Genomic DNA, 25,172 nt, shown 5'->3' with positions numbered 1-25,172 from the left:
TGAGCCTAAGGGATAAAATAAAAGGCGTCACTCGCCTTTACACACATATTTCTGATGTATTATTTACAAATTCTCCTTGGAAAAAGGTAAGATAAAATAATAAAGAGACCGGAACCTACGAGCAGAAAGACAACCAAACCAAAACACGAAGAGATTTCCTTCGCTAAAAGGCCCTTGTACACGCTAAAGCGTTGTTACAAGACACGCCGAATACCTCCGCTCTTCTTCGCAAACTCCAACTTCTGGATTTGGCATTTTCCTCTGAAAACAACGCACAGCGTCACACTGCGCAGGCGCCCGGGTCGGGGTTGGGGTCGGGGTGCGGGGGGGTGCCCTGGGAGGATTCTGGCGCAGGCGCGTGGGCAGGGAAGTGAGCAAGCTGGCGCGCGTGCTCCGCGGTTCACTTCCGGCCCACCCTCCCCCTCCCCCGCATAGGCACCTCCCCCTCTCCCTCTCCTACCCAGTCTTTCCCCCAGCTCTCCCCACCCTTCGTGCTCTCCGCCCCGCTCGCCTCCTGTCCTTCCCCGCCCGCTCCATCCGGGTCGCTGACGGCTGTTTCGGGACTGGACAGTGGTGGCGGCTGCTTTTCTCTGAGGAACCCGGTAAAGTTTCACAGGAGCCGGGGAGGGGAGCAGCGGAGCGGCGGAGCAGCGACACCGACGCCGGAGGAGCCGTGGTGTTCGCCGCCACTGTCTGAAGGAGGAGGGTCCAGGAGCTGGAGACCTGCCTCTACTGCCGCGGTGCCTCGCTCTCTGGGGAGGCGCCGCCCCCCGTCGGCCCGGGCTTCCACTGCCTTGAGGAGCCGGGTCAGTCGTTGCCCCGGGGGGTCGGGGGCGTGTGGCGGCGTTAGGGAGCGGGCAGGCCGGGCTGGGCGGGTACAGGCCGGCCTGGCGCAGGGTGCTTTCTCAGCGCTTCCTCGGGGTGGGGGGCGGGGACGAGGGCCGCGTCGGGGCTCCCTGGCCTGGGGGCTGGCGCGTCGCACCTCCCAGGGGAAGGGCCTCGCGGGCTGCGGTGCCAGCCTTGTCCGCCGGCCCCTGCGGCTGCGGCTTGCGGGCGGCTGCCGTGGTTGACTGGGCGGCCCGCGAGGTCGGCGTGCGGGCAGTTTCTCTCCCCGGCCGCCTGAGCTGATCTGAGTGCACGTTCGGGGAATGACGGGCAGAAACTGCTGCTCATTCTCCTACCTGTTGCTGGAGAGAGAACGAGAGAGAACGCCTTTCCCATTCCCCGTCTGGCTTTTTAAAGAAAAGGATTGAGCCCGGTGCGCTGAAATCGGGGGTATTTTCCCGTCCTCTCTTCTTTAAAGAATAAAGTGCAGGAAGACAATGCAGAACTCTCGGGAACTATCGAGTTCCGATGCCCCAAAAGAATGAAATCAAACTTCCCTTATTGGATGGGTCGTGGAATAGGACAGCTTCGGTACTTGCTACCCCGAACGTAGGAAAGTTGGGTTTTGAAACTTGTCGGGTTCTGGGTAAGGAATGTGGGTGGCTACAACGGGAATAAGCCTGACTTCCTGTAATTGTGTTATTTAGTAACGCGATGTGTTTAAAAATCTGTGTAGGTTTAGATAAAGTGGACTCTTTGTTTTTGTGTCTCCACAAGAGAAGAAATACTCAATGTACTGGAAGGTTCTACAGATTTCGCCACCAAACTATCAATGTCCCAGCCCCCATTCCTATTCTTGAAAAATCGTCAGTGCTGGGTTTATTTGCAGTTTTTTCCCGTCTTCAAATAATTGTCTCAGAAGTATAGGTAGATATAGATTGTCCGGGGGAAATATTTTTCAGTCACAGTTACCACTCGTAATAGAAAATGTTGAATTGGGGGGGAAATCTTGATATTTAGACTGCATATTTCCTTTTGCGACTATTATAATAATGTATATTGATTTAGTTTTAAAATTAAATTAGTAATGAGGTCAGTGTTATTGTTTTGATTTGGAGGTGATTGTTTTAAGATCAAGGCTTGCCGAGAGGACCATAATTTTCTCTAGGCCTATTTGTAGGAATAATTGGAAGAGTCATTTAAATTGTGGGAAATTTAAAGTTTCCATTATTGATTTTATTTCCGTTACAGATAAGAGCTTCAGTTTTCAGTTGATGTGGAGGTAGGTATTAGAAGGTTTAATTATGCTGTGATTTGATGGAGATTGCAAGGTTTTATGATTCTGTAGTTGGCTAAATTTTTCACTATGTACTTGATTTTTGGGGCAGATGTCTTATTTCTTGCTCCCATTCAGGTTATTTAAAGCAAAAAGCAAAAAAAGAAAAAAAAAAAGATCATCAAGGTACTGACTGTTTCTATTAGATTAGTTTATCACAAGGTAACAAAAAGTCAAAACTAGTTAATATGTTTTAAATTTTGCAGAGAATCATGGAGAGTGATATATTTTAACTAAATGTTTCTATATGATATATTTTAAAAAATACAACTGATTGGTTTTTGAAACTGAATGATACTTATGTAGCGTATTATAAAATAGATTTTATTTACTATATAGTGATTATTGTAGCCTAGCACTTGAAAGAGCAGTTATACATCATGTTTCCTTTAAAGTCATATTAACTTTTTTTCTATCTTCTTAGACATAGGGATATCTCCAACTTTCCAGTGTTTCAGAAGGGAGTTTTTTATTGAAACTGGAAGACCAAAAGAATTACAAACATGTTGTGCTGGGGAAATGCATCTTTTGGACAGCTAGGTTTGGGTGGAATTGATGAAGAAATTGTACTAGAACCCAGAAAAAGTGACTTTTTTATAAATAAAAAGGTCCGAGACGTAGGATGTGGACTCAGACATACTGTGTTTGTTCTGCATGATGGAACGGTGTACACTTGTGGATGTAATGATCTAGGACAGCTAGGTCATGAAAAATCCAGAAAGAAACCAGGTAAGTTGAAAATTTATTTATTTTTAGTAATGTTTCAAACTAGGAGTTAAATATATCCTTTACATTTACATGGTTCTATGTACTTTAATTATTTTGCGGTTTCTTTTTTAACTACTACTGTTGTAAACACTTATTATATGAAGCTTTGGTTTCAGAACATAATTGTGGTGATGCAGAACAATAGAGAAAACCAGCCTGCAGTGTATAGATCTTCTTTGGTACAGAGTGGATAAATAGAGAGTATAGAGTGTGTAGTTTCTCTTTTAATAAGCACTGTTCAGCCACCTTGGGCAGATTTTAAATGCATAATTTATTCTCTTGTTTTTCATACATCAGAAAGAAAAAAAAATTAAGGTGAACGCTTTTTGCTTTGACTTACTTGCCTAAAATATATCTTAGTTCTATTTTTCTCCCTATTGTAGTATTTTAAATATGTAATTTTATTTGGCTTAATTTGAAATATCTGTTATTCCCCTAATCTTTTACTTTCAAGTAGCCGCACTAGTTATTAACAGTTTTGTGACTGTGAGACATCCTGATTTTATAGTGGCCATATCAGCCAAATTTAAAATAATTTGTATGGTAATGTGAGAGTTTTGAGGAATTTGGTCACATTTCATGTTCTGTTTTCCTGGATACACATATTTTAAAGTCAAATATTTAGACACTTAGAAATATCGTTGTCATGTGAATTTTGCTTTTAATTATAACAAAAAATTAATTCTGAAGGTGGTAAATTCAGGTAAGACTGCGGCTGTACTGATTTACAGTTTCTTCTTTAACAGTAATGGCACTTAAGTATTTTCTGTGGCAGTTATTTTTCTTTACCACTTCATCATTTAAGTGGTTTCTATTGTTAGTCTGCTTTTGAGAGGTTACTATAGGTATAAAATATTAAGGCATTCAATTAAGGCATGTTGTTCATCTTTCATGTCACCTCACTACCATGCCAAACCTCACTTTTCTAACTTGTAAATGCTGTATAGTTTTCGTCCTTTCTATATTGTTAGGATTTTAGTCTCTTTTCTTCTGCTTTAATTTGTAATTTGATTTTTTTGGATGAATGGTAGTGATGCTTAATACAGTAGGTTTAATTATTGCAGAACTCAAGGTAAATGGCAGCTTTCTTGTACTCTCCCTCGCTAAGAGTATTTTATGGAATCGTGTTAGATTTTCATAATCTTAGGCCTTGAGGTTGTCATGTTGGTAGATGTGAATGATAATTTACCGATAGGTATTTGTTATCACTCCTTCAGAGACAGATGGATCCATTACTTTTTTTGCTTAGCTTGGAATGCTGCCTCAGGTTGAGATTTTCATGGTATTGAGGCTGTTCCTCTTCTAATACTTAACATGCCCCATAGAATAACTGCACATCTCTGTATCGCTTCTGAGAGGCTACTGGGCAAATAGAAAGTACAGAGACAGCACACAGAAATTGCCAATATAGTTACTGAAATTTACTCAGGTTTAAAATTTTTAAATGTTATTAAACACCTGTTCTGTGTCCAGGACAAGGGTAGACACTGTGCACTAATAGTATGATGATTATAGTGCCTGGAATAGCTTTTAACTCTATAGGGGAGATTCTGAGAAACTTAACTAGCCCTAAGAGGCTTCTTTGTGGTCATGTTGACATTGTGATGATTGCATTGTGACATTTATATCACCCTGTTGATTCATCCTAGAAGCATTATTTGATAATATAAAGTTGGGAGGGTGGGTTTACCGAACTTATAATACCTCTTTAGGATGGCCAATAAGGCCAGGGTACATCACAGTCTATGGAATAGAAAAATGAAAGGCATGAACTTTGTCTTTGAAAAATTTAGAGCCTGGGTTGTAAGTTAAGGCATACATAAATGAAGTAACTGGAGAGAATTGAAATTTGACTTGACGTGCTATGTACTTTGAGACTAGGAAATTTAAATTTAATTCTACCCGATTAGGGTAGAATTAAAGAAAGAAAAAGAAAATGAAGTCTTAAAGTTTAATTCAATCATTAATGACATAAATAGCCAGAAAATAAATCTGGAACTGGAATAGCTTAGTTTTACAGGAGGGGATCCTGATCCTGAGAAAAGCTTTTTGTTACCAGAAGTCCACGTTCAATGATATATTGAAGTGTATACCTTGGTTACAGAGGTAGGAGAAAGTAAGAATTCGAAAGGAGGTAATTGCTCTGATAGGGACTAGAAAAAATCAGTTTTGATTTAAGGTGTTTGGAAAATTTTAATAATGTTTTTAACTAAAATTATTTCCCTTTGCAATAATTCCTTAACGATTTAAATGTACTTCTTCCTCAACCCTTTTTTAAATTTGTGAGTTGGAGGACTGAATTAGAAGATAAGGAGTTCTTTTTAAATTGGTTTTAAAGTCTTCTGGTAATTGAGTAAGTCTGCTTGAATTTCTATGACCATGTAATAAACATAACTCACTTCATCAGATCTTTCAATTTGTGTCATAAAGGAGGGAGCTAAGAATTGTTTTCTTATAGAGATTGGCTTTATAAGTATACTAAATATTCTATAATCAGGAGAGAAAGAGAAAGTTGGCCTCATTCATTAAGGACAAGCTGCTATTGAGAGACGTGATAACCTACTGGATGACTTGGCCTTAACAGTGTAGTAAATACATTTGAGAGTTTTCCATTCTGGACGTTTTAGGAACCACATAGGAAAGTTTTGCTGATTTTCTTTATTATACCAAGAGTACAGATTATGTTCATCTCCCTTCTCTTGGATATGTATACCCCTTGCTATCACTGGTATCTCTTTCTGAATTATTTCCAGAGAAGTGAATGTCTGTTTCACTTTCACTTTTATGTATGTGTTTTTCCTTTGTAAGAATTTTTTTAAACCTTTTTTTTAGCTAGTGGTTCTCAGTTTCTTAATTCACAGCTAACAGGGAAATGTATTTAATCTTCAATATGCTAGGCCAGTCCATTTAAGTAAAGTGTTAGTTTCATTTTTATGCTTCCTTCCAAATTCACTTCTGAAGGTTTTAAGATAACCTATGGAAAGTGTGCTTTTCTTAACAAGATCATTTACTCACTGTATATCCAATGATAGGTATAATTTGGTGACCGTAGTCCTAAAAGTATGTTTTGCCCATCTATTTCCATTTGTTTCATGTTAGAAATAGTTCTAAACTATTTTATGGCCATAATTTGTAAATAATCTGATACAGTTCTGTTAAAAATGACTGTTTTGATTGCTTTTTGTGGTTTACAAAGTGCTTTCAAATAGAGTATCTCATTTAATCCTCACAACAGTCTTGTTTGGTAGCTAAGGCAGATGAAGAAACTGAAGTTAAAACAGATTGAAACTAACAGTCAGTAGGATAGCGAATGTTGAGACCGCTCTAAATCCTGTGGTTTTACCTTTACCCCACAAAGTTTTTCCTCCTGCCTTATTTAGAAGGTAGTGTAATATTTATTCGCCTAGGAGGAAACTAATTTTCATCAGTAATGTAATTCTGCAGCTTAAAAATATCTCTTAAAAATTACTGTTTCATAATTGAGGTTATACAATGAAGATATCATGTTTTATCCATCCCCCCCGCCCCCCATAAATTCAGAGAGAAGCCATTTTAGGAACCGTACAAGTAGACTGAGAGTTCTGTATTCAAGATGTGATGTTGTACCAACACAAGCTAAAAATTCAAATATATGTATTTTATTCTTGAACCTCAGACGAACTTGATTAGCAAAGTCAGCAATAAAGTTTTGAATATATGATAAAATTTATTGTAGCTTATGCTCAGCTCTTCTACAGAAGATATAAAGATTATGAGCGTTCATTTCTCTTTCCTGTATCCCAAAAGTGTAATTTCTACTGTTGGGTCATTCTAATAAAAGCATTTTGGTCACATAGCAGTAATTTCTTGCTTGCCTTTTTTGTGTCTTAATTTTCTGACCCGCACTCTCTGTTCCTAAAACATAAATCTACAAATGAACTGCTTAAAATATAATTGAAATTTAAAAAGTACTGTAGGAAAATAAATGTATATATATGGGAAATAAAATTTTCACTGAAGAGCAGATTAAAAATGCCATCTAACCCACAAATCCTCCATATTGAACTAAAGCATGTAATACCAAAGAAATTCATGATGTTTTATAACTCCTCATTTTCACGATACCTTTTAAGAAAGAGAAAGATGTGGATGATATGAAGACTTGAAAAAAGTAATTACTTGGGTCAGGAATGGAGGCTTGCTTTGGATGCTTTACTTTGAGAAAGGTTAGTGCCCAAGAATCACAGAGTCAAGGGTAGGGAAAAAAATCATGATGCAAACAGATGACTACTGTTAGAGAGATGTATAATAATACTTTACTTTGTGTAGGACCCTACATCTGAGGAATTTCAAGAGCATTACACAATAACTCATGGTTCCTTTCAAAATGCTTGTGACACAGTTTGCAAGAATTATCCTCATCTTAGGGGATAAATTTACGGAGAAATGGCAGCACAGTTGGTAAGTAACTTGTCAAAACAGCAGGTGACTGGTGAACAGCTATAAATTGAATCTGAAAATTTAAGTCTACCAGTCTCCTACTTATTCACTAAATTGTACTTATGTTTAGAATTATTTGCAGTAATATCTTCTGTTTGAAGCAGATCAAATACTAATGCACAGATTGTTTCTTTGCCATTCTGATTGATGGCCTATTGAAGTAAATAATTATTTTACCAAGATGCTTGCATTATGATACCACCTTGCTACTTAATTATAACTTTGTGTGGTAAGCAGAATATTTTAAAAAATGAACAAAAACTTACTGTAGTAACATCCAGTCTTTTCTCTTTCCTTTGTTATATATCATATTCGATATCCCTTTGTTGTCTAATGCTATGCTGTGCTACTCTCCAAGGTCCAGAGTAACTGCCAGGCACAACTGATTTGGTGGCTAACATTGGAACTTGGATTAGTTATGTTGTATCAGTCTGCCATGTGTCTCTGTAGGATGCATTGGTTTGGTGAATGCTTTATAAAATCTTTAACCTGTGTAGAAGACTAATTGCAGTAGATGCCTAATCTGAGCATATTAACAGAGCCTTCTTTAAAGGAATTGGAACCAATGATTTTCTCTTTGTGTTTGGTATTTTAGTGTTTTTATCTGATTAGAAGTAAGCCATGTACTTTCCTTGAAAGAATAGGAGTACAGTAGATTTTAGTTCCACAGTTTGAGCAGTTATTAAGGATTTTTGTTGCAGGTGACAGCCTAGGTGCTCTAGTTTCCATCTTCTCCTTAGTAAGTATTCTTAGGGTTCCATGTTCCCTATATGTCATGCAAATGTAGCACTGTTGAAGCTCATTTCTTAGAAACTTTTTAAAATTGCTTTGAAGAAATGTCTCACTTCATAGATATTTAGTTTTCTTATTTCTTAGGCTATAAAGCTTATCAGGTACTTGGGATATATATTAAGGAAAACCCAATGGAGGAAATTTATTCAGACATTGTTACAAGGGTTTCTTTGGGCTAGGATTATGTTAGTGAGTAGAAAAGTGGGAAGCGTTAACGAAGAAACCAAATTAAAGAACCTATGGTTTATCTCTTTTCAGCTTCTATGGATTATTTTCACGCTGATGGAATTAAAAGGGCAATAATTATTTTTTATCTTAATGAATTATGATAGTTACTTTACATGCAAGAAAAACCTGTGCTGTGTAGAATTGTGTTACTGGAGTTATTTTTGTTAAAAGGGAAATTTCTTATATTTTGGTGGCCCAGTCTTTAAACTGTATAATTTTTTTTACCTGGAATTACTCTTTTTTCTTCAGCTCTAGCATGGCAGAATTTTAGGTTAGCTTTTCTTGGCTGTAAAGAAAACATTCTACAATTCTTTAGTAATGTGTTTTTTACATTATTTTAAAATATCCTGATTATTTCTTTATTAATATCTAAGTTTAGTCTCATTTTATTCCTTTGCTAGGTGTTACAGTATTCTGAAATAACACACTTTTAGTTTTTTATAGTTTTTTCTAATTATAAATGTATTACATATTCTTGATAGAGAATTTGAGATATAGGAAAGTAAAAATCAACCATAATGCCATCATACATAGACAAATACTGTTGTCATTTGGCACTTTTTCTATTTTAATATATTGTTTCCGATTACAAAGTGGAAGTATGTTCTTATATCTCAACTTTTTTTTTCAGTAATAGTTGAATAATAATTTAGTATGTATTTCTCCCATGTTTTAAAATATTTTTTAGGGATATCACTAATGATAATTTAACATTTCAAATTTAAATATACCAAGATTTACTTGTGTTCTCCTACTTTTTGGAATTTATTTCCGATTTTTGTTATAAGTAGTGCTACCGTGAACATATACATCAATTTAGTCTTTATTTGTATCTCTGTTTATTTCTGTAGGAAAAAGAACATCTTTAGTTGTAGCAAATCTAGAAGGAACGATAACAATTTATTTTTAAAATTTTAAGCACAGCTGTGCTGCACTTTATAAATTTGATAAGCTTATAAGAAGATGCTTGTAAATGAAAGTTTTTAAAATGTATTCGTTTGACAAGCTTTTGAGTATTATGTAATGGGTGTCATTTAAAAATCTAGAAGGGAAGATAAAACAAGTACACAAGTAAATAGAAATACATATAAAATGTGCTAAGAGTTATAAGATGCATAAGCAGTACTGTGTAGTAATGAATAGTGTAGCCATTTGGGATGGAGTAGATTGTAGGTGAGTTTCTATAGGGAAGATGGCGTATAGACTGGAAGGATATATAGTATTTCAAGGAGGAAAGAATGAAGAGTGCTTTATAGGTAGAGCAGCTCAAATTGCGATAGGCAGTTTTGAGGCTTATTAAGGGAATAGTAGTCCAGTTAACTGAAATGTGTGAGCAGTTTTAGATAGGTAAAATTGAGGTCAGATTATAGAATTAATCAAATTAGGGAGCTTAAATTTAATTTGGTGGATATCCACTGATAGTGTGTAACGGAAATTATCACATTTCTGTATAGGAGGAGAGAAAATTTGGAGGTAAAGAAATTAGTTAGGCTGTAATTGGAGTCCTTTAAAACAAGAAGGAAGCAAGTAGATCAAGGACAGATTAGGGAGGCGGGAAAAATGGACAGGCTTTGGTAACCAGATGGAAGTGAACGGTAAGGGTAATTGTAGGTGCCAGGTATGATTCTAGGTTGAATCACTAATTAATAAAAATAGAGAATCTGGCAAGAGGAGGAATGTTTATTTTTTGTTTTAGGAGGAGAGAGAAAAGATTTGGTGAGGTGAATTTTGTTTTGAACTTGGTAACAGTATTCATTGATCAGTAAGAAATTCAGTACTGTAAGTGAGAAGAAAGATCAGGGTTAAAGGCATAAAATGTTTTATTTCCAGTTTTTTATCTTCAGTTCAAAGTAGGCTAACATTCCAACTGTAAATTCTTTCCTGGTTCCAACCTATCAAGTGATTAATAATCCATTAACAATACTTAATTTTGTGCTTTTGGGAGACTATTTAAAGTACTTGGTGATATAACTTCTTTGTAAATTTAAGGTAACCTAAATCGTTGCGTGCTCTACTTCATCTGTTTTGTAAACTTGAATTTTTATGTATAGGTAAAATTAAAACATTTATTTGCTAGGTACCATCTGATAGCCTGCTCATTTGAATTTTATTAATAGGTTCATTTGCTTATTCTTGCTTAACTGATACAAACCTATTAGTTAATTAAATCTGACTTTGTGACTTCTTTGCAGATTTTACAGAAACAAAGCTTTTGAAGTCCCAAGATGCAATTACATAGAAGTTGCTTTTGGTTCCACTAATCTCTGAAATAATTGTAACTATAAATTGTATCTGTGCTGACATATAGGCAAGGATCCCTGGGAAATCTGCCCTCTGAGATGATGCTGTTGTTTCGGGAAAGGGTAATGGGAGTAGGGAAGGAACAGGATAATGCTAAAAGAAACCCTAAGGAGCAGAATTAGGAGCATTTGAACACAGTTGGAGGAAGGGCTAACTGCTTTACCTATGTTATTTGAAGAAGTTTGTGATCTTCTTAGTGTGGCATGATGAGAGTAAAGTAGATTTTAGATTACGTCCCACAATTGATCCCATGTATTTATCAGTCAGCACAGGTATACTTTCTGATTTCTGATCCAAGTATTGCTCAGCAATAGATTTTGTAACTAGGCTTTCTAACAGGAGTGAACTTCATGGACCTACACTTGTCTTCTGGAGAGTAATTAGGTAAAAGTCTGACACTTAGGTGTTACCTGTGCCTGAACACAGATCTATTTCTACACTCACTTGGGGAGTTGAGTAAGCCTCTGAAACTGGGAATAAGGGGAAAAGGGAACACGTAGAAGTTGATATGACAATGTAAAGAGAGAAGGAAGATACAAACTTCATAATTGGAGACAAATTTAATAATGAGAATATTATTTAGAATATATTACTTAGCTACTAAATTGCTAATATAAATAATAATGGTAACCACCATTATGTGCCAGGCACTGTGCCAGATCCTTTATTAATTATCCAAAAGTCTTAAAACAACCCTGCACAGTACTTAGTAGCTCAGTTTTATAGGTGAGGGAAATACAACTTCAGGAGTTTAAATAACTTGCCCAAAGTCAAAATTAAAATGTTGTGGAGGCGCCAGCCCTGTGGCTGAGTGATTAAGTTTGTGTGCTCCGCTTCAGCAGCCCAGGGTTTCACCATTTCGGATCCTGGATGCGGACATGGCACTGCTCATCAAGCCATGCTAAGGCAGCATCCCACATGCCACAACTAGAAGGATGCACAACTAAAAATATACAACTATATACTGGGGGGGCTTTGGGGAGAAAAGGAGAAAAAAAAAGTTGTGGAAACAAGAACCAATTAGATGTCAACAGTAAAATAAAAGACACCATTTATAATAGTAAGAAAAAGATAAGGTGACCCAGGAGTAACCTAAGAAATGTGCAAGACTTATATGAAGACTTGAAAGCACTTCTGAAGGTCACAAAAAACTTGAATAATGGAAAATACATTTGTGGATAGGAATACTCAACCTACATAAACCTGTCACTTTTCTCTAAAATTAGTCAATTTAATCTGATTCTAATAAAAATACCAAGTGTTTTTTTTGGTGGGGGTGCTGCGGGGAACTAGACAAATGGTTTCTCTAGTTCACGTAGGAAAAATAAACCAAAGTAGCCAGGAAAACTCTGAAAAATAAAGAGCAGAAATATATATAGTAGATATTAACATATTTTAATTTTAAAGCCTTAATTGTTAAAACTACCTCACAAATGGACACATTAAACCAATAAAACAGAAGCCCAGGCATACACCCATATCACCAAGTGGGGGCTGTTAAATAAATATCTTGGAATAAGTAGGAGCATCATGTAGGGAATAAAAAAGTTGGATTAATACCTCACTCGATGTATATATTTGGGTAAATTCCAAATGAGTCAAATATTTAAATGTAAAGACTGTAATGATAATTAGGCTCAAAGAAAACATGGGCAAATTTGTGTATTATTTTGGAGCCAGGAAAGCCTTTCTAACTGAATTGTGAAGAGGTATAGAAAAGAAACTACACGAAAGTAAAAATAATTTTGTTAGGTGGAAATCCCTGTAAACAGTTAAAAGACAAGTGGGAAAATATTTATGACTCATGCTATAATCAGAATGCTAATCTCCCAGATATATAAATCACTCCTAGAAATTGAAGATGTAAAGAGAAAATAATCCATTAGCAAAAAGGGCAAAGGATATGAACAGGTAATTCAGAGAGAAGGAAATAGAAATGGCTATTAAATGAATTACTACTCTTCAACCTCATCCATATTAAAAGAAATGCAGAAGACTGACTACACTGTGGGACCATTTTTTCACATACCAAGTTAACAAAAATCCTTAAGTTTGACAATATACTCTGTATGGTGAGGCTGTCAGTAAACAAGTTTTCATAGGTTATTCGTGTAAGTTGATAAACTCTTAAGAGAGTATTTGGCCAGCGTATGTCAGAATTACAAATGTACATACTGTTTCTCCAAGAGGTCCGAGAATATAGCTCTTGCTCTGATAGCTACATTTTTACATGTACAAAATGATATATTACTGGAACATTGTTTATAATAGCAAAACATTAGAAATAACTTTATGACTGTCTGTTGGGAACTGGTAAGATAAATTATGGTCCATTCAATCAATGTAATAATGCTGTGCAGTTGTGAAAAGAATAAAGGGGTTCTTTGTGTACTAATAGGGAAAGCTCTCTAAGATACATTAAGTAAAAAGAACAAGGTGTAGAACATTGTATAGAAAGCTACATTTGTGGTAAAGAAAATATATATATATATAATGTATATACACACACACTTGTATTTGCTTATAGATACATAAAAACCCTGGAAGGATACATAAAACTAATAACAGTAGCTAGTTTGGTGCGGAGGTAGGATAAGGGGTGAGAGCTAGGTTGGTGGAGGACTTGCATGATACACACGGATTTTTCACTGCATACCTTTTTTTTTGAATGAACAATATAAGCATGTTATCTATGAAATATTTTTTTAAAGAACGATAGGCTCTGGAATTAGCGTGCTTGGATACAAATCCTGGCGCTGTTACTTCTTAGCTGTGTTATCTTGGGCACATTACTTAGCCTCTCTGTGCTTAAGTGTCCTCTTCTGTAAAATTACAATAATCATGCCAAACTCTTAGGTTGGTTGTGAGGATTAAGTGAGATAACACATGAAGTGCAAAGAACAATGCCTGGCATGTGGTGAGTGCTCAATAAATGTTTGCTTAAGAGAAAAAAGCTGTTAATATTAGAGTGGGAATTTAATTTTAGGTCTGTTTATACTCTTTGGGTAATATGCTGTTTACGTATTTGCCTCAGATAGACGATACATATCTTTTCATTTTCAGCTGAAGTTCAGGCATTTATTCAGCAAATGAGTGTCTTCCTACTATGTCCCAGACATTGTGCTAAGCATGAAAGTACCTCTTTACCTTTAGTCTTCAATTACCTTGTTGGAGCTTATGCCAGCAATTTCCAAAATTATGCCAAAATTTCAAAAAATATTGAAGCAAGACATAAAATTAATTGGATTCCTTTATATCAGACTTTAAAGATATAATGATATAGAAAAATGAAAGTATTAAATATGCCTTTTTTGTTCCTGAGAAGCATATAAATGATGGAAGTTAGATTCATCCTTTATTTTCAAAAGTTTATTTGATGATGAATAATTAGAAGATGTCTTAGTCCATTCAGGCTGCTGTAACAAAATGATTATAGTCTGGGTGGCTTAAACAACAAACGTATATTTATCATGGTTCTTGAGGCTGGGGAGTCACAAGATCAAGGTGCTAACAGATTTGGTGTCTGGTGGGGACCCACTTCCTGGTTCATAAATGGCCATCTTCTCGCTGTGTCCTCACATGGCAGAAGGAGTGAGGGAGCTCTCTGGACAAGGACACTAATATCATTCACGAGGGCTCTACTCTCGTGACTTAATCACCTCCCAAAGGCCCCACCTCCTGATACCATCACATTGAGGGGTTTAGGATTTTCAACATATGAATTTGGGGGGTACACATTCAGTCTGTAACAGAAGGTATAGTTTGTGTACTGATATTTTGAAGAACATAGACACTTGAATAAATTCTGCTTATTCACACTTTTAAACTCTGTCCCTCTCAAAATGATAAGCTGACCTTTAAATTTAAATAAATGCATTCTATTGCACTTTTCTATTTTTATTTTGCATTTTTGCTTATTTTAACACCAGTGTGCCTAAATTTACTTCCTTAGTGCATAAATATGCTGTTAATAAACAGGGCATTCACTGTTTATATGGTGCTTGACTATGGCAGAAATTTAAAGACAAATAACATATTTTTCAGGTTATAAAACTGATAAAATGTGGAGAACAAAACAAAGAACATTTTAAATGGAAACCATTGTGCTCTAAGTTAGCTGTCTCCATCTCTCTAAAACAAACTGCAACAACAACTAGGAGTTACTTGTTTATTCATGCTTCTTGAATTCACTTAGGTTCAAACCCTAGATTCACCTTAGGGTCTGCTTCCGAGTCTGGAGCACCAATATTGACTCAATTGCTAAATCTTATTGATTCTTTTCTCAGTAACTCTCCTGTTCTGTCTTTTCATTTCCTTTGCAAATAGCAAAACATGTAACCTTGAGCTAGTTACTTTAAACTCTTGGGCTGTTAGTTTCCTCCTATCTCAATCTAAAATTGTTTTTCTTCTAGTTAGACCATTGCTGGTCTATGCAAAAACTGTGGCAGTAGTTTTCTAACTGATCTCCCTGCTCCATTCCATCCTTTTTATTAATTCCAGGTTAATATTTATAAGGCATATTTCCATTTCTGTCTCTTGAATGTTGCCCAGCTGAAGTACCATCTCCTACATCTTCCTGGTCACTCTTGTAAGAACTCAAGTCACATGTTTTGTACAGTACCAAGCACAGTTACCTGACATTCAGTAAATTAATAAGTTGCATTGCTGTCTTCTTATTATATATAATTGGATAAAAATCTTCTCTACCACGTCAGCTCCTGGAGGTTAGAAACCTTGTCTTATACATCTTTATCACTATAGTGACAACACAGTGGTACACACAGAAGGAACATGGGGTTTGTTGAATGAACACATGATCAATGTATTTTATTGGATGTGCCATAGGAAGGGAAGAAAATTATAGGTAGTTTCTTGTTTTAATGTGTCTGATGGCTGTCAGCCATGTTATAAACCAAAATTTTTAAGTCTAAAACTGTTCTAAGAATGTACATATTGGATATGGTATGGTAAAGTTGGTGCAGCCATAAGAGGAAACAAGATTGAGGCTTGGAAGAAGTTAATTATACTCAGGGGTCCCAGAGAGAGGGGAGGTCACCTCATGCTGTCCTAGGCCACAGGAGAAGACACAACGGCAGTCAGAAGGCAGAAGACAATCACAGGGGAGTTCTTAGGTCATGGCCTTTATTGGAGTTTCCCTGGGAAAGGCAAGGCTGGGCAGAAAACAGTTTAGGATTGACTAGTTTGCTTAATTCCTCCAGGCTTTGGCCTATAGGGTTGGTTTCTAGTTTCCTGGTACCTGGCCCTGGGATGATTGAGGGTGGGGGAAATACTGGCTTGGTGTGTGAGGGTTAGATAAGGAAATAGTTGGTGGTATCAACTCTGGATTGGTTGGTTTACATTTGAAAGGCATGCTGGTAGGCAAGTTGTTATCGTTAGGAATTAGCCCTGGGAGGGGCCCTCTCTTCTGGGGTCTGTAAGGGCCACCATCCCCCCCATCCCCCCAATGGCAGAGCATCAAGAATACAGAAAAGAGGAAAATACAGTTAATATAATTGGCCCTGTGTTGAATGGATGCCAGATATACTAATAATCTAAGAAAACAAAAAACAAGAACTCTAGTCGTATATTCTGAGGGTTCGTTCTTGCTTGTCTTAAAAAGAAATTGAAGTAAAGGCAGCTATTTGACTGATATTTTATTTGTGTTAGTCTTTATTTCAACTTTACTTCTCCTTTCCTCTTCAAAGCAATTAATTTCAACACTTCCTAGACATCCAAAAAGGACTTTTCTAAAGAAAAAATATTGTAAAGCCCTAAGTATTTATAAAATTTTAAGTGTATTTTGAAAATAAATTGTAAAACATAACCTTATTTAAATAATATTAAAAGAAGGATAGCAGTTCATAAATAGGGAAATGTTTAGGTCTTAGTGCTTTTATCTGTGAAGTAGGGATGATGGTACATCTGCCTCATGGTGTTATGAGGATTAAATGAGATTAAATAAAGTGCTTAGAAGCACAGTGCCAGGCACATAATAAGCTGTTTGTGTGTTAATAGCATACCTGTATGTAGATAGAATGCATAAAAGGGGTACAATCTTGTAATCATAATCCATTATAAAGAACTTTTTGATCTAATCAGTTAAATCTCCATATAAACCTTATTTTATTGTGGGCTATCAACTAAGACATGTAAGTTGCTTTATATTAACTTTAGATTTTGTCAAAGAACTCATTAAAATGTTTTTGTGGGCCAGCCTCGTGGCCAAGTGGTTAAGTTTGTGTGCTCTGCTTTGGCAGCCCAGGGTTCGCAGGTCTGGATCCAGGTGTGGACCTTCACACTGCTCATCAGGCCATGCTGTCGTGGCGTCCCACATAGGAGAACTAGAATGTCTTACAACTAGGATATACAACTATGTGCTGGGGCTTTGGGGAGGAGGAAAAAAAAAAAGATTGGCAACAGATGTTAGTTCAGGGCCAATCTTCCTCACCCCCCAAAAAATGTTTTTGTGGTGGATTGTGGCATTCCACATTCTTATTAGTAATTTTGGGTAATAATTTTAGAGAATAAACATTTTCCTTTAATTTTTTTTTTGGGGGGGAAGATTGGCCCTGAGCTAACATCTCTTGCCAATCCTCCTCTTTTTACTTGAGGAAGATTGTCACTGAGCTAACATCTGTGCCAGTCTTCCTCTATTTTATGTGGGGTGCTGTCACAGCATGGCTTGGTAAGTAGTGCTAGGTCCACACTTGGGATCCACACCTGCGAACCCTGGGTTTGCACCAAAGTGAAGTGTGCGAACTTAACCATTATGCCACCAGGCCAGCCCCTTAATTTAATTTTTTGATGTTTTTGCTTGCTTCCTTGCTTTTTTTTTTGAGGAAGATTAGCCCTCAGCTAACTACTGCCAATTCTCCTCTTTTTCCTGAGGAAGACTGGCCCTGAGCTAACATCCATGCCCATCTTCCTCTGCTTTATACATGGGACGCCTACCACAGCATGGCTTTTTGCCAAGCAGTGCTATGTCCTCACCTGGGATCCAAACCGAAGTGGAATGTGTGAGCTTAACCGCTGCACCACCGGGCCGGCCCCCTTAGCTTTATTTCTTTAAATCTTAATTTGCTTTCTATTTTATGATAATCATTATATGCATTATATTAGAGATTCTTTAAAAAGTGTCAATAAACAATAATTTCACTTGAGGAATAGGAAAGTATGTGCCTCGAGTGAAATAGCTTTTTTATTATTTATCTTTTTTTTAAGCTTGGCACCTGAGCTAACATCTGTTGCCAGTCTTTTTTTTCTCTTCTTCTTCTTCTCCTCAAAGTCCCCCAGTACGTAGTTGTATATTCTAGTTGTAGGTCCTTCTGGTTGTGATATGTGTGACGCTGCGTCAGCATGGCCTGATGAGTGGTGCTAGGTCTGTGCCCAGGATCCGAACCAGTGAAACCCCAGGCTGCTGAAGCAGAATGCGTGAACTTAACCACTTGGCCATAGGGCCGGCCCCTTATTATTTATCTTTGTAACAAGGTTAGCAGTATAATTAAAGTAAAAAAAAAAAAAAAAGCATTCTGAATTATTTATTGGTGCTATTCAGCAATCCCATGTGATTGATTTCTTTATCTTTAAAAAGTCATAATCATAAAATGCATCAACTACACATTCAGTTGTTTAATTAAACAAAGAACCATAAGAAGAAAAAAAACACTTGTAACCAATGTTAATAATTTTATTATTTATTTTCTCAGTCTTTTCTCCACATATATATTGGGGCTGTGTGTTTAAAAATATATTTGTTTTTAAACAAGAATGGAGTTATAACACCTTTTTAATTTCATAATATAGTATCTTGTGAACTTTAAATTTTTAGAGATGGATTTTAAGTGCATGTTGCATTGCTCGAATTAGAGTTTCCAGTTATTCAGAGAGAAGGGAAGAGGAAACCGGTATTTATAGCAACTAGGGAGACATGGTAGGACAGAGGATTTTGAAACAAGCTCTGGCAGAATTAAACATTTACTAAGGAATTGAAATGGTTCCTCTTTAAATTAGCTATTTAACAGTGTGTTTCTTCTCAGCTCAGTTTTGTGATTGTTACCAACATGGCTGTGCTTGTTGCTATTTATAAAGTATTGTTTCTTAGGTCTTGATAACTTGAACATAAAACATCAAAGATTTTTTGTTCTCTATATAAAACATTGATAGTTTAAACTTTGTTGGAATTCAGTTTTTTTTTAAATTAAAAATACATGTAGGGCTTCATTAAACTCATAGACCATCTTAAGAGTTAAGATTGTGGACTTGAATCATGCTTGGTAATTGTACTTTTATACCAGATAGTCCTAGGTTTATGAATGAATTGTGTTTTTAAAAACTTTTAATTTTTCTTTGCTTATGGAAGTATTGTTAGATATCATAAGTAGGTTTTCAAACCAGTCTTCTTTAAAAACACATTTACCCAGATATATATTCCATCAATAATTATATTTAACTGACCTTTGTGACGTTTCATAGGAAAATTCATTTGAGTTTTAAATTTGGATGTCAGAAGTTTATCTCCACCCTTCACCTATCCTGGCTTGTTTAACTCTCTTGCTTTGTCAGTTCCAGAAAGGTTAGGATCGATGTTTGTGGGCAGTATTTAACTTAACTGTGTGTCACATTTTATTTTTTTATTTTTTTTAAAGATTTTATTTTTCCTTCTCCCGAAAGCCCCCCAGTACATAGTTGTATATTTTTAGTTGTGGGCCCTTCTAGTTGTGGCATGTGGGACGCTGCGTCAGCATGGCTTGTTGAGTGGTGCTGGGTCCGTGCCCAGGATCCGAACCAGTGAAACCCTGGGCCACCAAAGTGGAGTGCATGAACTTAACTGCTCAGCCAAGGGGCTGGCCCCCTGTATGTCACATTTTAAAGCTAAACGATACCGACTATAGACTCTGTTTCCTAGGTAAGAAAATCTATCATGCCAGGCTGGTTATTTTGCCAGTGTTTTGATTTCAGGAAACAAAGGACATTTGTTCCTGTGGGGTTCAGGGTCATTTATAAATTGGGGACTTCTTATACCCTAAACAAAAATCTCTTTTGGGGCTGGCCCAGTGGCGTAGTGATTAAGTTTGCAAACTCCACTTTGGTGGCCCAGGATTCGTGGGTTTGGATCATTGGTGGGGACTTAGAACTGCCTGTCTGGCCATGCTGTGGTGGCATCCTGCGTAAAATAGAGGAAGATTGACACAGATGTTAACTCAGTGACAATCTTCCTCAAGCAAGAAGAGGAAGATTGGCAACAGATTTTAGCTGAGGGCCAATTTTCCTCACCAAAAAAATTAAATAAATGAAAAATAACCCCTTTTTTCTGATTACTTGAGTAATACATGTACTTTATTTCTTTTTCAGAGTTATAGAAATGTGTGATTTAAAAAATGGAAGCCACTTTTTTCTCTACATCTTAAAGATGACTACTATGATTTATTTATATTTTCATATCTTTTATACCTATATTAAAATACATAATTCTATACACATATACATAAAATTCTCTGGTTTGCGTTTTCATTTAATTTATTTCTATCTTGTCATGTTACTATATGGACATTCTTTTTAATAGAAGCATCAATTTCTATTACATGGATATTCCATAATTTATCTACCTATTACTGGAAATCAGGTTATTTCCTCTTGTTCTTTTTCCCGATTACAAACTGTGAGTCAGTAAACATAATTTTATAATACATAATAAATTTCTAAAAGGAAGATTTCTGGGTTAGAAGGCATGCATGTTTAGAATTGTAATACATATTGCCAACTTGCTCTCTAAAAGGTGTTTTTTTGCCTTCTGTTTTGAAGATTGTTTATAAAAATATCTTGTGCCAATTTTGTGTAAATTTTTTTTGCCCTTTTTTTTAACCCTTTGGCATGGAAATAATAATGTAATTATGAAATAGAAACTTGTAAATTTCAAAATCAAGCTTATCTATGATTGAATTATTCAGAATAAGTTATTTGTTTCTGTGTCTAGCCTTTAAAACATAGATGGTAATACTTAGCTAACTTGACAGGCATGTTTTGAACCTGAAAATATTTATTCAAGTGTATAAATTTTTTTGCTGGGGCTGCCATTACGAAGTACCACAAACTGGGTGGGTTAAATAACAGAAATGTGTTATAGCATAGCTCTGGAGGCTAGAAATCCAAGATCAGATGTCAGCAGGGTTGCTTCCTTCTAAAGGCTAAGAAGAAAGGATCTGTTCCAGGCCTCTCTCTTAGCTTCTGGTGGTTTGCTGGCAGTCTTAGGCATTCCTTCACGTGGCATTCTCCCTGTGTACCTGTCTGTGACCAAATCCCCTTTTTATTAGGACACCAATCATGTTATATTAGGAGCCTACTCTACTTCTGTATGACCTCATCTTAACTAATTACATTTTTTTTTTTTTCCACATACTGTGACCCTTTTTCCAAATAAGATCACATTCTGAGGTACTGGGAATTAGGACTTCAGCATATGAATTTTGGGAGAACACAGTTCATCCCACAACAAGATTTTGAGATCTGTAGGTGAAAGAGGATGATAGTTTATATTTTCCTTCAAATAGCTGTTTTAGAATTTTGAATAAGATGCAGCTTTTAAGACATGGTAGTTGTGAATATGTTACTAATGGTATTGTATAGTATTACCTTTATACCCAGGGAACAGCACATTCTTTACTGTTAGTTTTCTTTGTTTACAGGTTATCAGAGCATATTGTTATTGATGATTATATCTAATTATCAGATTTAGACCCTGATTATTAGCAAAAGACTCCTAATAGACCATCTTGTATATTTAGTGATTGGTTGTCTAGGAAGAAGCGTTTATGTGTACTGTTATTAAATCAACCTGGGTCATAATCGGTCAGTACTGCTGGGGCTTTTCATGGTCACTTTTGGACATGCACATGTGCAGGGCTGCAAAATATTTGAGTCTCTTGATGTGTGCACATTCCCAGTTGAGGTTCAGCAAAGTGATGCTCTGCCTTGTTTCAGCTTTCATTCTATAAATGTGTCCTTTTTGCAGTATATTTAGTGCCATGTTTTTCACATTTTCTTAATTTTTCTTGGTGATTTCATTCTTTAAAATGGCCCCTGAGCATAGAGCTGAAGTTTTATCTAGTGTTCCTAAGCACAAGAAGGCTGTGATATGCCTTGCAAGAAAATACATTGAGGCTTGAGCTTATAGTGCTGTTCACTGTGAATTCAATGTTAATGAATCAACAATATATATTAAGATATCTTTAAACAGGAACACACATAAAACAAGGTTATGTATTGATCGGTTGACAAAAATGTTGTGATTAGAGGCTTGTAAGAACCTAATCCTGTATTTTCCTTAGGGGCAGTGATTCAGTATGAGGACTTTAAGTATTCATAGTGACTTTATAAAACATAATTACTGGGAATAACAAGAATGGATTGTATTCCCAACTAGACTAAAATGAAAAGATTAAAATTATAAGTGGGAGAATAATGGGTTCTCATAGAAGGATGGTTCAGTAGTGAAATAAATGATCAGTATTTAGCATCCTTCGATTTTCTTCAGATATTGTGCAGTTTTATGTCATCTTTTAGGAAAGTATAGAAGGAGTCTGGAATTAGTCTCTTTGTAGTTCTTTTCTCTTTTTGTGGCTTTCATTGACCGTGGTTGAGAATGCAGAATTTTTCATTATCTGTGCATAATGGCAAAGAGAAGAAAATTGATAGAGGAAGATGGATGTTTCACAGTTACTAGAGAAATTAGAAGGTGAATGTAGATAGCATCACTATATGATGATAGTGACATTGATCATGTAAGTGAACTCTTACATAGTGAGTCTGGAGGTGATGGTCTGCATGGATTTTCACAAACTCAAGAATTGATGAATGTACTTCTTAGGTCCCAAAGGAAATAGGATGTTCTTATTCAGTTCGTTATTCATTAGGAAGGATTTTATCAGGTAACGTTTTGCAACAAGAACCTGGAACTATCCTGTATTGCTGTAAAAGGATGTGACAGTATTCTTTCTTCGTTTGTTTATGCAGCAAAATTTATCTGGTGTAGTTTGTAAATGAACAAATGATGAAGTCAGATGTGCATACAAAAGTAATTGGGAGGAAATAGATGTAGAAATGAAAACCATGATTAGGTTGAACATTTTAATTGGTTTTTATAAATGTAAAAATGACAATGTTTTGCATTTATGGAGTAAAGAAGATGGCCTGTTAATCCCTCAATAAAATGATGTACCATCAGTTTTAAAAATACTGCAATTTTAACAATACAGGTGTAAAAAGAACCAGAAGTAATGATGAACTTGGACCTATTAGAGATATATTTGGAGTATTATCTACTATCAGTGTTTACAAGATGGATATGTAACATCTCTCTAGTTCTTTATCTTTTCTGTTTTTGCTCCTGTCTCTGAAAAATGTATTTTTTCTTTCCCAAGGCAATCTCCTCCACTTATGTTTTCTTTGCCTTTTTGTGCCTCCCAAAACTAAATGTTTTTTTGTCTTCCCTTGAAGAGAAATATTGTGAGCCATGAATACTGATATGAACAGTGTTAACTTTTCTCAAAGTTTTATTATGAGCACTTTGAAGGAAAAGTTGAAAGAATAGCACAATGACCAATAGTTAAGATTTTTCCACATATTTTTATTTGTAATTGTATTTTTTTAAACAGATACCTTATGTCTGAATTACAATCAGTTATTATAATGATCATGTGCTCTTGCTAAACCTTTTCTAACAAGCTTAGCATTATATGTTCATATTTCCAATATCTTTTTGTAGCCCCTATTTATCAAAGGAATCAATTCTTTTTCAATGGGCTTGCTTGGCAAGTTTTTCTTTTTTATTTTCTGCCCTGTTATATATCCATACTCATCCTAAGTTGAAGTGAATTTAATCCCCATTTACCCTCCCTCCTCTAATTGTGTTACTTGGCCTTGAAAGGCAAATATAGCTTGGTGATTAAAACTTCACAGACTTAGCATAGTACCTAGTACGTAGGAAACACTCAATAAATGTTAGCTGTTGGGTTTGGTATGAATTGTTTTCTTCTCTTTGTTACACAGGGCATCATTGAGTCAGGCTTTCTAGTGAATTTTTTGTTTATTTTGTTGATTATTCTCCCTTCATTCTTGCTTATCATTGACTCTCTTTTCAGACCATCTTGTTTTGAGCATTCAACACGAAAATTTGACTGTGATGTGAAATGTTTCAATATACCATTGATGTGACTTTCTAGCATATTGGGGGGTGATGGTTGAGGCTATTCATTTTGACGAGCCATTTGGAAAAAATGAGTAATTTTTTTTTTAAATTGAGGTTATGATAGTTTACAACCCTGTGAAATTTCAGTGGTACATTATTATTTCTCAGTCATTATAGGTGCACCACTTCACCCTTTTTGCCCCCTCCCGCCCATAACTAATAATCTGTTCTCTTTGTCCACATGTTTATCTTCCACATATGAGTGGAGTCATACAGAGATTGTCTTTCAAAATGAGTAATTTTTAAAAATAGTACAGAGAAGTTATCAGTTTTGTATATTTGTTGTCTGAAAAGCCTGTATTAAAAACTATCCCCAGAACTTATAACTGTGTTGTGTTTCTTTAATAACGTATTTCTAGGGGGCTGGCTTGGTGTAGCAGTTAAGTTCATGTGCTCTGCTTCGGTGGCCCAGGGTTTGCCAGTTCAGATCCTGGGCGTGGACCTACACGCTGCTCATCAAGCCATGCTGTGGCTGCATCCCACGTAGAAGAGCTAGAGGGACTTAGAACTAGGATATATAACTATGTGCTGGGGCTTTGGGGAGAAAACAAAAGAGGAAGATTGGCAACAGATGTTAGCTCAAGGCCAGTCTTCCTCACCAAAAAAACACCCAAAAACGTACCTTTTAAAATAACGTGTTTCTGAAGTCGTTATACATTCTCAAAATAGATGTCTCAATAATTTGATGGGGCTAAAGTTCTGAGAGAACAACAATTATTTATTTTGAGTTTTTAATTTGTAGGAAAAAAATTAAAGAGCTCAGGTCAGTTTTAAAGTGAGAACACTGGTTTTAATACATTGCTTTAACTATTTTCTCTAACATTATATTTAATTTTTTAATTAAATTTTATTTTTGGTTTGAATAGGCAGTATATTCACATGGTTCAAAAATCAAAGTAATATAAATATGCATTGAAAAGTTTGCTCTTACATTTGACCACCCTGTTTCCCCCCTCTTTCTGCATCCCATATAGGTAACTTAAGTTCATTAGTTTTTTGTATCTCTTTCCAAGATTTCTTTATGTAGATGTAATCATGTATGAATATGTGTTTTTATTCTTCCCTCTTGCTTACATCATGTACACTATTCCACATTTTGATTTTTTTCCCTCCTTTGAAAATGTACGCTTGATGTCTTCCCATATCAATATGTAGAGTTTTCTCATTATTTGTAGAACATAGTATTCCAGTGTGTAGATG

At 36.0% G+C, this 25,172-nt stretch overlaps 1 protein-coding gene across 17 annotated transcripts in view; it reads left to right on the top strand.

The window, feature by feature from the left end:
• Positions 1 to 519: 519 nt before the first annotated feature.
• HERC4 (HECT and RLD domain containing E3 ubiquitin protein ligase 4) overlaps positions 520 to 25,172 on the top strand; it is a 140,992-nt gene continuing 116,339 nt past the window's right edge. For 12 of the 17 annotated variants that reach the window (XR_011422836.1, XR_011422837.1, XR_011422830.1 and 9 more), the window contains exons 1-3: positions 666 to 806; positions 2,077 to 2,107; positions 2,586 to 2,890. Coding sequence is in view for 4 of the 17 variants with exons in the window: in XM_001503586.5 (XP_001503636.1) it covers positions 2,665 to 2,890 (226 nt within the window). In the remaining 13 variants the exon portion in view is untranslated. Of the gene's footprint in view, positions 807 to 2,076; positions 2,108 to 2,585; positions 2,891 to 7,237; positions 7,370 to 25,172 lie in introns of those variants that run through there. The other 5 variants (XM_070226007.1, XM_023643970.2, XM_070225992.1 and 2 more) reach the window with 2 other exon arrangements.

This window comes from Equus caballus, chromosome 1, assembly GCF_041296265.1.
Source record: "Equus caballus isolate H_3958 breed thoroughbred chromosome 1, TB-T2T, whole genome shotgun sequence".
NCBI classification, from domain to species: domain Eukaryota; kingdom Metazoa; phylum Chordata; class Mammalia; order Perissodactyla; family Equidae; genus Equus; species Equus caballus.
Note: the sequence above shows the minus strand (reverse complement) of the source record. Positions and strands in the feature narration are given on the sequence as shown.